Source organism: Pleurodeles waltl, chromosome 2_1 (assembly GCF_031143425.1).
Source record: "Pleurodeles waltl isolate 20211129_DDA chromosome 2_1, aPleWal1.hap1.20221129, whole genome shotgun sequence".
NCBI lineage: Eukaryota > Metazoa > Chordata > Amphibia > Caudata > Salamandridae > Pleurodeles > Pleurodeles waltl.
The window spans coordinates 890706578-890724164 of NC_090438.1; the positions used below are offsets into that span (position 1 = coordinate 890706578).

General features: G+C 43.7%; 1 protein-coding gene across 1 annotated transcript in view; it reads left to right on the plus strand.

Moving 5' to 3' along the window:
- Positions 1-17587, plus strand: part of LOC138269580 (cytidine monophosphate-N-acetylneuraminic acid hydroxylase-like) — a 680173-nt gene that overhangs the window by 339681 nt on the left and 322905 nt on the right. Inside the window, exons 5-6 of the mRNA XM_069218806.1 lie at positions 7738-7928; positions 11534-11681. Of these exons, the coding sequence (XP_069074907.1) occupies positions 7738-7928; positions 11534-11681 (339 nt within the window). The remainder of the gene's footprint in view (positions 1-7737; positions 7929-11533; positions 11682-17587) is intronic.

Sequence of the window (17587 nt, forward strand, 5' to 3'; positions counted from 1 at the left end):
GACCTAGGTAACCCACAAGGCAGGGTGCTGTGTAGGAAAAACGCAGGACTTGTACCTATGTAGTTTACATGTCCTGGTAGCGTAAAACTCCCAAATTCATTTTTACACTGCTGTGAGGCCTGCTCCCTTCAAAGGCTAACATTGGGGCTGTCCTCATATATTGTTTGAGTGGTAGCTGCTGATCTGAAAGGAGTAGGAAGGTCATATTTAGTATGGGCAGAATGGTGATAAAAAATCCTGCTGACTGGTGAAGTTAGATTTAATATTACTGTTTTGGAAATGTCACTTTTAGAAAGTGAGAATTTCTCTGCACTTAAATCTTTCTGTGCCGTTGACAGCTCCTTGTGCATTCACTCAGACACACCCCAAACACAGGATACTCAGCCTCACTTGCATACATCTGAATTTTGAATGGGTCTTCCTGGGCTGGGAGGGTTGAGGGCCTGCTCTCACACAAAGGACTGCCACACCCCCTACTGGGACCCTGGCAGACAGGATTGAACTGAAAGGGGACCTGGAGCACTTCTAAGCCACTTCAAAGGCACATTTGGGTATATAAACAGGGCCTCTGCCCCTTCCAACTCAGACACTTCCTGGAGAAGAAACTTGTGACCAGAAGCTGCATCCTGCCAAGAAGAACTGCATGGCTGCCCAAAGGACTCACCTGACTGCTTTCTGTGAAGGACCGCTGCCTTGCTGTTGCCCTGCTGCCTTGCAGCTCCCTGGCTGTGGCGAAGAAGTGCTCTCCAAGGCCTTGGATAGAGATTGCCTCCTGTTCCCTGAAGTCTCAGGACCAAAAAGACTTCTCTCTTGCAACTGTACTCCTTGTGCTCACATCGTGGCGGTAGGGGGTCGCCAAGGGGCACATGAAAAGTGGCGCTACATTGGATACAGCGCCACTTTTCTTAAATTTGGGCCAGAGAGCCTTTGGCACGTCTTTTAAAGTTTGATGCAAAATTTGTTGAAAAACTGTGGCCACAGATGTGAGGCCAACAGGCATTCGTTGGAACATAAAAGCACCACAAGGAGTAATAAAAGCTGTGAAAGCCATGGAATCTGGGTGCAGTTCCACTTGGTGCTATGTCTAAGATCAATCATTAAAGCAACTTGCTGGACCCATGGTACATAGCATTTCGTTTATTCAAGGCAAAGGTTGTCTTTCCACCCAAATATTGTTGTTAAGACAATGCAAGTCAGCACACAATCAGATTCCTTTTCCATTACCTTTGGTAACTAGTATAACAAGGGCCAGTCATTCTGAGCAATCTATGGGCTGAATAATGCCTAAGCCAGCCAATCTTTTCAATTCAAATTGTAATTGTTCGCTCATGAGATGGGGAACAAGATGTGGCTTAGTGCAAATGGTTTAGCTCCATTTTTTTGTTTAATCTTCTGTTGGTAATTGCATAACAAATGCAATTTATCTGAAACTAGCTCTGGAAATTCAATGCAAATGTCCTCTCATCCTACTGTTCTGTTGCCTTGAAGAGTGTGTTCTTTCTCATTTAAATTCAGGGTGATCATTACCTCTTTTTTGTGTTGCTGGGCTGGAGAGAGCCTACTGCGCATGTGTGTTTGGCCGACCCGAGACGGCCGGCCAAACACACACGTGCCTTGAGGGGCACCCTCACTGCTTGTCACCCAAGTGGCCCCACCCCTTTTACCAAAAATCGATAATAAACACAGTTTATTATCCTTTTTTGGTAAAAGGTTTGCAGCTGCCGTTGCTGGCGGGGACGGCTACGCTCCTTCGCCCTAATGGAGAAGGCACCCCTGATAAAAAACTTCCCTGCAGTGGAACTCTTTTTAAATGATGTGCGGGCTTTGATCTTTTCTACTAGCAAAATAGGGTCTATGTTTTATCCTCTTGGGGATAAGTCATGTACTTTGATCTTGGAACTTTTATTAGATAAACACTGAATACACTTGTTGGTAAGAAGGAAAGGAGAACTAGAATCTGTTTACATCTTGAGGGAAACACCATCTAAAGAGATAAGTATTTTTTGTTTTGCATATTTCATTGTTGACTTGAACGGCTATTTTCTTTATTTCTTGTGCTGAATCATTAATGAAGCTAACTTGTTTATTTCCTTCATCTTTGCATGCTCTAGCGAAATTGCCTTTCTTGTTATACTTCCAGCAAGTAGTGTTATGGGCTTGAAAATGTACTTTGTTAGCAAGATGACTGCTGCTGCTTCAGCAGAAACACTTTCATTTGTTAGTTTGAGATGCTTGCTTAGGATGTGTATTAAGCATGTGCTTAAAAGTGCATACTCTATTCTACGGATTGCTAGGGTCAAGTCTCAGAAACTGTATTGTTAGGCATTCTCATTTCTTTTATACATAGTGCTGTGCATTAAATTGATTTAGCAATATCGCTAGCCTTATGTAAATTTGGATTTTTCTCTAAAAGTTTTCCTTCAATGCGAGTATCACTGGTAAATCTAGCTAATTAATTTCTTTTAAGTTCCCAAATCCAATTAATTCTCACAAAAGCCTCTTAGTACAGCTACATAGATTATTCACCTCTTCCGTTTGCCCCAAACACTAGAAAGGAATTAATGATGTTCTAACACTAAATTAATTTTATTGCCAAAACTTTGTTCTAATCTCAAGTATGTTGTTTTGTATTCATCCAATGTATCTTCTTCTTCATTTGGACTTAGCATTGGTGATAACAGTTCATGAAGAGTTTTTTATGGTTTCTTACCATGTATAACTAAGTTGTGCAATAAAGTGTGTTGTGTCCTTATGGGACTGAAACTTTCACCTCCTATTGTGATTAAATAAGATTCAAATAACTGTATCCATTCTTTCTACTATAATTTTGGTTCCTCCCACTTCATTTAAAAAAGGAGGGGATGTGTCATACATGCAACTGCTATGCTTAAGAAAATTAGATTTGGAAGATTTACCACCATTAATAATGCTAATTAGCATATGGGACTATGCCTCATACGTGTATATACGTATGAACCAAATAATAAAATTAAATTTAGATTACACAATAAGCTATGGAAAGCAAAGTCTTTAAATATTCAATACTGCTGTGTGTAATGGATGTGGAGAATTAGTAGTTTTCATATGCTAAAACATATTCATTTGAAAATTGCAAGGTCTAAGTGTCACCACACACTTAGTCACTGTTGTTTTATTGGTGTGTGTGGGTCAGCGGGACACACAAAGGAACAATGGTGTCGTGTGAGTCGCCGCGACACACAAAGGAACAATGCTTGAAAAAGAGATCTCAGTAAATAAATTGTCACTATATGTTGGAAACATTTGGGGGCATATTTATACTCTGTTTGCGCCGGATTTGTGTAAATATTTTACAGAAATCCGGCGCAATCCTAACTCCATGTTTATACTTTGGTGCTAGACCCGTCTAGGGTCAAAGTTATGGAGTTAGCATCATTTTTTGCTGGAGGAATACTACCTTGCGTCAATGAGATGAAAGGTAGGCGTTCCCGGGCAAAAAATGACTCTAAGGCCTTTGCGCCTTATTAATCCTCCCATGCAAAAATGACGCACGGGAGGAGGAGGGCCTTAAATAATGGCGGTAAGCCTGGTTAGCGCCATTATTTAACACCTGGGTCACGGCAGGTGTTAGGGGACCTGTGGGCTCATTTCCATGGTCATAGACCATGGAAGCAGTCCACAGGTGCCCTTCCGTGCACCGAGGGAAACCCCCAGCCACCCCCACCCACACCTGGAGGACACCCAAGGATGGGGAACCCATCCAAGGTGAGTCCAGGTAAGTTTTATTTAATTTTTCTAAGTGCCATAGGGGGGCCTAACTTGGGCCCCCCTACATGGCACTGTGCACAATGCCCATGCCCAGGGGACCTAAGTCCCCTGGGCGTGGCCATCGGGCAGGGGGCATGACTCCTGTCTTTGCTAAGACAGGAATCATGTCCATGGGGGTTGTGTGTCAAAAAATGACGCTAGTCAGGTTGGAGTCAATATTTTTGACGTTAACCTGACTAGCTTCATTCTTTGATGCACAACCTCTAGTCTCACCTACGCCTCCCCTACCTGATTACAGTCATTTATTTTGATGCTAACCGGGCCTGAGCACAGGCTAGGGTCATTCCTTAAATATGACACCCGACAGGCGTCTAGGAATGGCGGTAGCGGGCGGTAAACTCTTTGATGCAAACCTACGCAAGTAGGTTCCAAATAATTGGAATTCAGCTCCTCACATGTAAAACACGCCATCTTTCAATCATGTCTACCCATAGGTAACAAAGGGGTATCTGAAAAAGGGAAAAGGAGTAAGAAAAGGATAGCTTGGAGCTGATAAAATTATGAAATTAAAAAGATGTAATAACAATCATTTGCAAGCTTTATGAAGTCCTCACCCTAGTAGTGTTACAGTCTGCGTTGCCTAGTCTCTTCCCCTACCCTAGTCAAAATAGGTTTAACTACTGTCCAGACTTTCAATCAGCAAAAACGAAAAAGACACTTTTTATAAAGTCATCTCTGCAGCCTACTTATTTTGAAATCTGTGTTTACCAACAAATTCGATTTTTGTTATCCTTTATAAATATGTGCAGATGAAGTCTGTAGCTATCTGTTACTTATGTGGGCCCATGATAAACAGGAATGTATTACCAAGTCAACTTTTATTCTAGTGAAAGGTATTTTAGTCTGTATAGTGAAAGAGTGTAATACCCTGTCACTACACAGACCCACTAAACTAAACAAAAGTCATGCCTCACTTTTGCATATTTTCCAACCAGAGTTTGTGAGCTTCAACCCATTGACACAGCTAATGTCAAAAGCAGGTATTTACAACGTAATAACTGTAGTCGCTTTTGACATGGGCTTACTCTCACTCCAGGCCTGAAGTGGCAAGACTTAAGACATGGTTGTAAAGTCACATATGTACAAAGTGTGAACGTACAAGCAGTGGTGCTGGCAGGGGTCAGAATGATGTCACAGGCTGATGGTGGTCACTCGTGTGCTGAGTCTATGCTGAGAGGAATATGTTGCAACAGATTTGGAGCAGGAGTTTGAGCTTTGTTTTGGGCCCTGTGATATGGAGACCTGATGAAATGGGGAGCTCTGTGGGGATTAGAGTTGAAAGGGGATATATTTCTGTTTGTCGCTGCAACAGTACTATACCAGGACTGAGCTTAGGACTGCAGGCATAGAGGGTGGGTTCTAAGCTGTGGTCAGCAGATGATAGGGAAACCGACGAAAGAGACTTTAGTCTTTCCTCTTATCAAAGGGAGAGCACTTCTGCTGCAGGAAAGTTTAATCACTCCGTCGTGGTATTTTTTTTGTCACTGTTTGGGTGGTGGGAGTAGGGGGAATCCCAGTGATATTTGCAAGTCTAGTGGATCCTTACAGAGCACCCGTCCAGTAGGACATTGTACACCTGATTGAAGGACAATACAAATGTGTAAAACAGCTACAGATGATATGAGACACATTGACTGCTCAATCATAGCCATAAAACAACGCTGGCATTCAAATCAGGACTGTAGATTCAGGCTAATTACCCACATGGTGATGTGGCAAATCCTGAAATTAGTTCCCCAGTTAGTGAACAATATGTTTCTTCATGTTTCATAGCCTATCATTAAAGCTAGCTCCATTTACGGAAAGTCCTACTTATTCAAGACTAGCACAAACAAAAGATGTATTAGGCAATCCCACATTCACTGGCCAGATGATGGATATGCTTCAGGCTTTATGATCACTAACGCTTTGTTGTCCTACTGGAAGGGTTAACATCAAGCATGCCTGAATCCCATGAGACGCCATGGTGGACGGTTAGATTTTGAGAAAATGAAAAAGGGGGCCATTTCTAGCATCTCGAGAAAGGCAAGACCGTCACACTCATCCTCATAGACCTCTCCACAGCCTTTGACACTGTCTGTCACCACATACTCCACACACGCCTCCACAACACAGGAATTCATCACAAAGCCTTAGACTGGCTCACCTCCTTCCTCACCGACCGGACCCAAAGAGTCCGCCTTCCACCCTTCCACTCCACTGCTACCAAAATCATCTCCGGAGTCCCCTAAGGGTCCTCCCTCAGCCCCACACTCTTCAACATTTACATGATCCCCCTCGCCAACATCCTCTGACCACACAGAATCACCATTCTCTCCTATGCAGATGACACCCAACTCATCCTCTCCCTCACCCGCAACCCCACCACCGCCAAAACCACCCTACACGCTGCCCTCCTCGACACCGCCAACTGGATGACAAAAAAACACCTCAAGCTTAACTCCAACAAAACCGAAATCATCATCTTCGGACCCAACAAAACCATATGGGATGACTCCAGGTGGCCCACACCCTAGGCCCCGCACCAACTCCCGCAAACCACGCACGCAACCTTGGCATCATCCTGGACCCCTCCCTCTCCATGACACAGCAAATCAATGCAGTAACCTCTTCCTGCTTCCACACACTCCGCACACTGAAAAAATCCTTCAAATGGATTCCCTCAGAGACCAGGAAGACAGTCACCCATTCACTCATCAGCAGCAGACTAGACTACGGTAACGCCCTCTACGCCGGCACCACACTCAAACTCAAACGCAAACTCCAAAGAATCCAGAACACAGCTGCACGCCTCGTCCTGGACCTCCCCTGGCACGAACAAATCTCACCACACCTCAAATCCCTTCACTGGCTCCCCATAGACAAGAGAATCACTTTCAAGATCCTCATCCACACACACAAATCCCTCCACAACACCGGCCCAACCTACCTCAACGAAAGAGTGAACTTCCACACTCCCACCCGCAACCTCCGATCAGCCGACCTCGCACTAGCTACAGTCCCCCGCATCCAACGAACCACCACAACAGGCAGGGCCTTCTCATACCTCGCCCCCAAAACCTGGAACTCCCTCCCCACCAACCTCCGCAAAACCAAAGACCTCCTGCTCTTCAGGAAAAACCTCAAGACTTGGCTGATCGAACAGTAACTCCCCCCATACCCCCCCCACACAAGTGCCTTGAGACCCTCACGGGTGAGTAGCGCGCTCTATACATTTCTTTTGATTGTTTTTTTTTTTATCTCACACTCTTTTTGTGGTGGGCAATATCTCTCTGCTTCTAAGAGGTGCCACCTAAACTACTAGAATTTTGGTAAAGTGTGGGAGCCACATGGGTTCTCCTCCTTCTGCATCGCGTGATTGAGGGTAAAGTGGCAGGTACTGTTTTGTCTGCTTTCCTGCATCAATTAGCATTGCTTCAGAGCTATAAGTGAAAAGCAGTGTCTTATAAGGAAGGAACAGGTTCTTACCTAAATCTACAAAATATTAATTTAACCCAAAAATTAGGGAAAGTCATTTTTGCCCTTAAAGCACAAAGCTGTACAAACACCACTGATAAGGGACATTCACTGTAAAAATAAATAGTCTATAGGGGGTGCAAATGCTCCAGAACGTGGTATGATCATGGGAGGACGTGAACTCAACAAAATGGTGGCATCAAATTGGTGGGATATATTCTGCAAAAGTTGTGGACTGATGATGTGGTCATGGTCCAGAATGCCTGGGGACAGTTGAGGTGAGACATCAGCAATGGAAGAGGGCTAACATGGGAAGGGGCTCAATATAACTTTTCCTATAATGTATTTAGAGGATAGCTAACAGTTGTCTCGGCTCACCTTTAAAATATACATCTCCCTTGCAACATTATGATGTACTGCCAGCTCATGCAAAATTAAATAACATAAAATTAATTATTGTTTTCTTTTTAACAGATTACATACATCACCCATGCATGCATGGATCTGAAGTTTGGTGATACACGCATGGTGTTTGATCCCTGGGTCATTGGGCCTGCCTTTGCTAGAGGATGGTGGTTGCTTCATGAGCCTCCCGCTGACTGGCTGGAACGACTTTGCTGTGCAGACCTGATTTACATAAGCCACATGCATTCTGATCACCTCAGGTATCTTCACAAAGTAACAGTGTATAAAACATATCTTATAAATGAGTACAGTCAGCACGTGTATTCCAACAAAATAATGAGTGGGCTGTGCAATCAGGGCATGCGGACCACCCAACGAGTGGTCAACATCCTGCCATTGACAGATGAGAATGATTCCCTCTAGGGCATACTCATGTATCTGGTCTAGGAAGAATCTCCTCAGCTAGCTGGAGGAAGACTACGTATTGAACTTTGCCTCCTCCTGGTTGAAGGTCTCCCTCATCAATCGCTCTCAGGCTGTGATCTCATTCCCTTTCCACCTTTCAGGTCATTTTTTGGATATGGAGTGCTTCAGGTTTCCTCTGTTAGATCTGTCAGCCTAGGGTGGTCATCCCCCAAACTTTTTGCCTTTTTTCCTCCATTTTACTGATCTTGTTTTTGTAGGCCTTAGGACTCTGAACACTTTACCACTGCTAACCAATGCGAAAGTGAATGTGCTTCCGCCTTAAATGCTAAAGTGAATGTGCTCCCTCCTTAAACAGTTTCCTTATCTATAAATGGCATATTTAATGTACTTATAAGTGACTAATAAAGTGGCACTCCATGTGCCCAGTGCATGTGAATTAAATGCTTATAGTGGGCCTGCAGTACTGATTGTGCCACCCACATAGGTAGAACTTTAAACATGTCCAGGCCTGTGTGTGCAGATTTTAAACTGCCATTTCAACCTGGCAAAATAATCCTTTTGCAAGGCCCAAACCTTCCCTTTCAATACATGTCACCCCCTAGTTTAGGCCCTGGATCCCTGGACAGATCAAGGACAGAGTGAAGTGTATGTAAAAAGTGGGAGATGTACTTTTAGGTTTTACAGGTCTTGGAAGTGAAAGACTCTTATATTACTTTTTCATTACTGTAAGGTCTATTGCTCCCATAGTATAGCTTCAGAGTTACCTTATTACATTTTATAAGGGTAATTTCCAATTGAGAAGAGATAAGCAGTTCATGTTTGGTGTCTCTGGTATTTGAATTTAAATTCCTAACTCACGGTGAAGTTGAATTTTAAATTACAATTTTGAAAATGCCACTTTTAGAATGGCATGTCCGTACCTTAGCCATTCAATGCATGTAGCCTGTCTCTAGTCACATGACTGGGTGTAGCTGACAGAACGTTGTGTATTTCTCCATGACAGACACGTACAGTAGGAAGCTTAGGTGTGCATGGATGGGCCGTCACTGTCAGGATAGGAAGGAGGAGATGGGCACAGCCACATTTATATCGAAATAGCCAGTGTCCGGCCTCCACACAAAGGGCTGTAAACCCACTATAGTTAGCCTGGAGACAGGACAGGCAGGATGTCTAGGGACTTTAAAGGAATCCCTCTAGAAGCTTCTACCCCACTTCAAAGGCTCAGCTGGGTATCAATGCTGGACCTCAGACATCACATCTTCATTACACTTCTGCTCCAAGGACTGCCACTCTGCTGGACTACTGCTCTGAAGGAACCCCTGCCCTGCTGTGCTGACCTGCCTCCTGTTGCCCTCTTGCCTGTGAAAGAAGAACTGGACCAGAAGCTTCATCTTGAACCCAGGACCCCAGAGTGACTCCAAGGGCTGCTGGCCCCTGTCTTAGCTTCAGGGATATAAAAGGCTCCCCAACCACTTCCTGACCCCAAGTGGTGCCTCTTAGGTCCTAGACCCTTGGTGAGCTTACAGGCTCTTAAAACCAACCTTTTGGGCTCTTCACAACTGTGAACTTGAGATGGTAAATCTTCAGCCAAACTAATCTGGGACTGTAACTGACTTGCACTTCATGGTCAGCCTGAACTTTTGACTTTGACCTGGTCCAGAGCAATTAGATAGCCACAGTCCGTGCTTTATGACTTTGGGCATCATTTTTCACTTTACACTTTAAAAAATATTTACTCCACTTATACTGATTGGATTTTAGTTATTTTAGTCCTGTTTTATTTATTAATTTTTGCTCAAATTGTCGGTGTGGTGTTTTAATATTTTACGGTTTAAAGTGCTGCACAGATACTTTAACCTAAGTTAAGCCTGACTGCTCTTTGCCCAGCTACCAAGATGGTGAGCACAGTTTAATTTAGGGCTTGCTTGTGCTTTACCCTGACAAGGATTTTGGTTACTGCTTGACCAAGGCTCACACTCCATTCAACCAGTAACCCAATTTCTTACTTGCTCCTTATCATCTCACCTCTTCAAACAAGCCTTAGTCAGTCTTCTTTGATTGGCTAGAACAGTTTTCCAACAGGTATCAAAGCTATCCACACTTCACACTTACAGTGTTCAATGATGAGCTGATGTAAGCCTGGAACTGGAAAGGTGGTCTCCGATCCAGGATTAACTGTGACAAATCTAAAGTGTTGGTGGTGAGTGCCCCGTCTTGGACTTGCAGGACATCCTTTATTTGTCAGAAATGGGACCATGTCCTTATTGCTGTACAAGTGTCAGAAACATAAAAGTTCTTTTTGATTATGGCGGTACCTACCTTCTCAAATTTCTGCTATTGTTTCTAGCTGCACATTTCATCTTTGCTAGTTTTGAAAGTAACTCCTCTTTCGTAATACTTATTTCAAACGCTTGTCTGAGACATTTATCATTGGCGAAAAGACATGAATATGTCAATGCTGTCTACTTGGTTCTCCCCAAGCGTATTGTAAACCACCTTTAAGTGGCCTGATATTCTGTTGCCTACTTGACTAGGGGCACCAACAGGTTTCTGTCATGCTCACCCTCTTTTCAATTCCCTTTATTGGGTGCAGTTCACAAACACATCCTCTTCAAAGTACTGTGCACTACTTATCAGGTTCTCTTTGACCAATCTTCCTTCTGTCTTCAAAATCTGAACAATTCAATGTGTTCATATTAGTCTATGGCTTTATAATAATCAATAAAATGTCTTGAACAAAAAAATAAAATGTGAAAAACAAATAAATAAATAAAACTGATTCAAGGAAACCATATTTCCCTCATGTCTTTCCTGCACATCGCCGAAGTAAAGCTATTTTTAAAAGCTATTAACAGCATATATTAAAACTGTTAATATTACTTGTTTTGTTGATCAGTCATTGTTTAATTACATTTGATGAAGTTGCAACAAATCAGACCCTTGAGTAAAAGAGAATACAGTATTGCACTGTAGAATCTAAAGACTACAAATGGACCCTTTGTGGTCATTACACCTTAAGTGTTGGTGTGCTATAGATCATGCATAGTGCCAAGTATTTACATGGGCATCTTTATGAGAATTAAGTGGCATCTAGGTTCTGTGACACTTCAATGAAAAGGTATGTGAATGTGCAGGCAGGATGCCAGTTACATTTATCCCAAGGGTAAGGTAGGGTGCAATCTATGCTGCTTACATTAAAAGTGCCTTTGCTGTTTCTTGTTTTCAGAACAGTGCAAACCTTCCTGAAATAAAGCATATGACAAGGAAGACTAAGAATCAATATAATGAACATTACTGTAAATCAATCTGGTCATTGCACCACATGTTACAATTGTATAAATGAGATCATGTCAGTTTGAACAACTATAAAGTTAAGAGAGTCATCTGTACTGGTTGCTTGTTTCATCACACTACTTTGTTTATTTCATTTTCTTTGCAGTTATCCCACACTAAAGAAGCTTGCTGAAATAAGACCCGATGTTCCAATCTATGTTGGAGATACTGAAAGGCCTGTCTTCTGGTACCTTGAGCAAAGTGGAGTAAAGCTAATAAACATACATGTTGTACCTTTTGGAGTTTGGCAAAAGGTATCGTGTCATACTTAAACATTTGTATAGCACTTTCTCACAGTTTTGTGGTCCCACAATGTTGTCATAGGAATGGGGTGATAAATAACCCAGGTAGTTGGTTGGCCAACTGTGGCCGGAAAATTCACAAAGATTTTGCAGTGAGGGGGTGTGACTTACTGCTGTAGTACTCCTGGATTAGTGCTAGTATGCAGGAGAACGCCAGGAGTGCTAAAACAAATAGCCACATCTTTGTGAATCAGGCCCTATGTTTAGATTGCGACCTATGTGGGAAGCATTAGGTGTTCCGTTGTTGCAAGATACGTTCAAAGACCAGCACAATCTTCTCAGTGAAAACCGTTTGACCTACCGTTATAAATCATGGAAACACTAATCGCAAATATTTAAGCAACAATCCAATAAATAGGCATTTTGCATGTAAAAGAGACATGTAGTATTGCATTGAACGAACTATAGACTACCAATGCCAAATAATTATTTAATAGGCCACTGTTGGTCTCTTTTCAATTAAATCATGGGCCTATTTTAAGCGTCGTGATGGGGCACCTAAAGTCTTACTTCAGTGGCACCATAAACAGCGCACATTGTTTGCCCATTTAACTTGACACCTGGAGGAGATAGAGCAATACTAGTATCTGCGCTCAGGGTACAGAATTACAAACCCTGTGGCTGGCGGGCTCCTCCGCTTAAAATAACTCTGCGTGTCTTATGCATTCATGTGTGTATAAGTGCGCCCCAGCTGTGTGCTGATCTGAACTGACCTGTCTACAGCAACAAGTTTGCATTCTTTATGTGTTAAAATGGTACGGTTTGAATCACCTCACTCCCTTTTAAGTAGAGCATGAATTGCTTATACTTTTGCTTTACAGCCTGGGTCAATTCCCAGTCTCTGGTCCTGCCCAGGCCCATGCTTTGCCTTTGTCCCAGAATCACACTGGAATAACAGCCATATTCCCATAACTTTCACACCACATGTAATACTAATAAACTCTTAGTATTCGTATTAATAAATAATCACACTTACACATGAAATATAATTATACCACAACGCATAATCAAGTCAACTATATATATTGAATTCATCATCATCTCTGTCAAGGTGGTAAGGGTAATGTGATATCTAATCTCATCTGTACAGTGATTTGCATCTTTCATAATTACATCAATTAAGGGGCAAATCTAGACCTTTTCTTTTGGTCGCCGAGGAGGTTTTGATTATGGCCATCACCATAACTTGCAAATGTCAATGTTTTTTGTTTTTAATTTGCGAAAATAGCAGCACTTTAACTGAGTTTTCAGCGGAATATTTCTATGTAGTGTAGCAAAATGGGTTTATGTATTTAGTCCATCTGTATTTTTTTGCTTTTGATCACCTATATTTTGGACTTTTACTGTGGGTAAGCCTAACTCATGTTAATGGCATGATAATTGGACTGAGCGTGTTTACTGCCAGTGTCTGCCTTTTATGCTAAGGCCACTGCGATGCAAATAGAATTAGGGGTATTGGGATAGTTACACGTGAACATGCCTGCACATGCCTCGTAGATGAACACATGTAATATGTATGTGCAGTTCTAAACTGTAAATTTGACCTGCAAAAATAACACATTTTGACAGGCACAGACCTTAAATTTAATTATCTACAAGTGACCTTTAAGTATGTCTTATTGCCCATAAAGCTCGGGTGCATGATCTTCAATAGTGCATATAAAAGTTAATATTGAACATGTGCTTACAGTGAAATATCCCAAACGCTATTCCCACTGTAGCAAGGCTCACTAATTTCATACGGAAATATAGGGTTACATTATTACATTTGATAAATGCTAAATTCAGATTGGTATCAGCTAGAGGAATTTAAGGACTCATTTTTTTTTAGTTATCCAAAATCCATTTTGAAGGTGAAATAAATTTTTTCTAATGAATTAAGCAACTGGTAATTTAAAAAAAAAAATCATTTTCTTTCCAAAAACCTATAAGGCCTTTCTGTGCTTTCCAACTGTCCCCTGAGAACTGATGGCTCCCCTGTAGTAAGATGTGTATTGCTCCCAAATAGTGCACAAAGGCCCTAGGTATGGGGAGGGAGCTTCCCTCCTTGACAGGATGGCCTTGGTGTTGTGCCCAGCAACTTAATGATTGTCTTAAAAAAGACCTTTCCTGTCACAGGCAGATGTAGCTAACATGATTGTATTGAAAAAGACCTTTCCTTTCACAGACAGATGAAGCTAACATCTGGGCCTGCCCCCTTTATTGACTTTACAGTCAGGCTGGCGACAAGCCAAGTGGGAGGGAGAAGCTGCCTCAGAACTGGTTTAAGAGTGACAAGGATGGGGGCAACAGATTTGGGTGGGCACAGGAGATGTGTATATGGGAATAAGGGGTCTGCCGTATTGAATTGTCCCAGATCATTGTGCCTGGTTTGGAACTGGGTGGTAGGATGGTGTGGCATCCTAGGATTGGCCAGGGGTGCCTGGCATCTAGAACATGGAATCCACAATGATACACCCATGCACAAGGGATTCAGTGACTGTAAGATTCTAGACCTAGACAGTGACAACACCAGAATCATGGACAGCTGGAAGGAGAAGCCTCCTGATGCCCTTCTAAGGACTTTGGCCCTCATTCCAACCCTGGCGGTCTAATGACGGAAGCACCGCCAACAGGCTGGCGGTGCTTCATTCGTCATTCCGACTGCGGCGGTACAGCCGCGGTCGCCCAGCCGGGTCCGGCGGTTTCCCGCCGGATTAACCCCGGCTGGGAGAATCCTCCATGGCGGCGCTGCAAGCAGCGCCGCCATGGGGATTCTGACCCTCTTCCCGCCAGCCTGTTTCTGGCGCTTTTCACCGCCAGGAACAGGAGGGCGGGAACGGGTGTCCTGGGGCCCCTGCACTGCCCATGTCACTGGCATGGGCAGTGCAGGGGCCCCCTAACAGGGCCCCATTAAGCTTTTCACTGTCTGCTTAGCAGACAGTGAAAAGCGTGACGGGTGCAACTGCACCCGTCGCACACCTGCAACACCGCCGGCTCCATACGGAGCTGGCTTCTGAGTTGCAGGCTCCTTTCCCGCCGGCCCAGTGGGAAAGTTAGAATGGCCCCAGCGGTCTTTTGACCGCGGGGCGGCCATATGGCAGTTCCCTCCAGGCGGGCGGCGACCGCCGCCCGCCGGGGTCAGAATGACCCCCTTTGTCTCTTGTTGACCCACTGGACTAGAAGGGTCTATCCAGGGCCTGTAGCCCTGGCCCCCTTATGCCTTCTGAAGACCAGTGAATATCTGATCTCCACTGACATGTTAAGTGCCCTGCAAAACAGCCAGGAGGCTCTGGGGCCTGGTAGAGCATGCAAGTGGTTGATCACCTGGCTTGTGGTGGAGTGGCTACACGTGATGACCCCACCAGCAAGTCAGGAGAGAAACTGGTGCAGGGGGCCTCTAAAACCTCCCCCTTCCAAAGTGCCCACCTTTAGCGACTAAGAGGCCCATTTAATGTTCTCCAGGAAGAAGCATGAATATTGGCCCAGCAGGGCCTGAGATATGAAAGTTTAGAGATCTAACCTTTTGGGCCAGAAGAAAATGGAGTGCCTGGGCCCCCTATGCGTGTTAAGGAATTATGCGTGGGGTGGGACAGGTCAGATTTTTCTTCTTATTTGTCCCCTTGTAGAGAGTGAGCATGTGTGGCACCCTTTCCATTTTGATTTCTTCAACTAGGAGCCCCCATCTCCCTGGGGCACCAGTTCAGCTGTAGCAACTCCCTAGACCTCGTCCATGGGACACAGAAGGATCATGTGAGCCTGGGGGGTGCTCCCCATCCCTCTCTGCCTGTACCTTGGGGTTTGGACACACCCTGCTCTGAATCCTCTCACCTGCAGTCTGCACAGTGATAGGAATATGGCATTCTACTTCTGTCCGTTGGAAGCACTGATAATGGAAGCACAACGGATAGGTTGGCTCCTGCAGGAAGCCAGAGGTGTCACTGGGTCGCTGCCCCACCATAAAAACTAGCATCTGGGTGCCCCGGGTGGGACCGGGATTCCAAAATCTAAATGGACAACTTGTGGTCCAAGTCTGCATAGAACAAAGCAGTGAGTCAGTTACTGCCAAAATACTCACTGCTCCAGATTGCTGGAGTGCCCCATACCTTTACTGCCCTGGGAGGTCTTTACAGTAGCCTGATTTCTTCCTTATGGAGCCACAGGGAGGGGTAGGCGCACCACCAGCAAATTGCCAAAGAGCTGTAGCAGGAGCTGCAGAAGTAGCAGCAGCCCCCCCAAGGGTTGTTTACAAAAATACCAGAAGTTGCTGAGCCCTTGATGTCACAACCCCCAGGAATGGTGATCATTATTTCAAAGTAATAACTGGGCTGCAACTATTGCTTTACAGCTTTGGAGTGCAGGGACTTATTCTGGTAGGTCCTATGACAGCAATTTATGTGGTCTGGAGAAAATAAAGGAAATACTCGAACCCATCTTTCTGAAGGTTTTTTCAAAATGGTTTATTTAGAATACTCTACTGACAATGGTTGTTGGTGACCATTACAATGGTTGCATTAATAATTAATGCACTTACATTGGACTATTGATTTAATTGGTTTCAATGGCAGTATCTTAACATGTGCTCACTGTTATAGTCGTGTGATGACCCCATGTCAAAGCCAATAGACTTGCCTTAAACACTAATGTGGTGACCCTGGACAAAGTATAACAGGTCAACTTTATTTAAAATGACACCCCCTCATATTGTGAAGTTGTATCTGGTATAGGTAGGGGTATTGTGATTATGGTGGTCATGACCCACTAGCAATAAATGTAATTCAGAAAATGTCTCCAAAGGTATTTAAACTCATGCTTAATTTTTTGTAGTGTGTGTAATAAATGTATTTTGACGAAATAAAAGGCGCTAACAGGACAATAATTTATTGCATATTGTTGTTGCATAGCATCAGATGGAGCTTACTAGCTCTACCCCCTCCCCTGGTAAGCCCTGGACTGCTCTTCTTCACTGCTCGTAGGATCAGATGTACATAGCTTTTTTTCTTGTAGCAAACAGCCCGATTGACAGAATCAGGATATTTGCAACAAGAAAAATCATTTTGGTATGTACAAACCCTATATTGTGATTCAGTAACTATTTACTGAATTGCAAAATAGGTTTGCAAGTAGCTATTTGGAGGGGGCGTGCCGAGGGCATCCCTTCCAAATAGCGAGTCATAGTGTTTTGTAAGATTGTTTTGTGACTGTGTATGCGGTTGCAAAACAATCACATTTACCACCAGCTTCTAGTTAGTGGTAACCCATTCGCAAACTGGAAAGGGTCCCAAAGGGACCCCTTCCCCTTTGTGAATGGGGGTGCCAACGTTTTTTCAGAGCAGGCAGTGGTCCTATGGACCATTGACTACTCTGAAAAAAAGAAAAGGGAACTTTGAGGTCTTTTTTGTCATGCATCCCGTTTTCCTTTGAGGCTGCATTAAAAAAAAAAATGCTTTATTTAAAACCAGTCACAGACATGGTGATCTGCTGACCCCAGCAGGCCACCATCCCTGTGAGTGTACCCATTGCCAATGGGGTCACAAATTGCGACCTACCTAATGAATATTAATTCTCAAATTGTGAGTTGCAAAAGAAAATGTCATACATCTGGCCCTAAGAGAGTCAAGTCCTATGATGGGGTACTTGGTTCCCAGTACAAAGACAATTGCAAACGTAGGGCCATATTTATGAAAGGGTGCATTGCTTTTGCACCACATAATGGGGTGCAAAGGTAATGCAACCCTTAAAATGTGATCTATCATACCACTGAAGGCCACCTTTCATGGCCCTGAATGGCTTGATAAATCTAGAGTAATGTAATTCTACTCAAATCGCTGCATTGCATTACTCTGCCCCAGGGAAGTGTTCCATGGATGGTGTGTGGG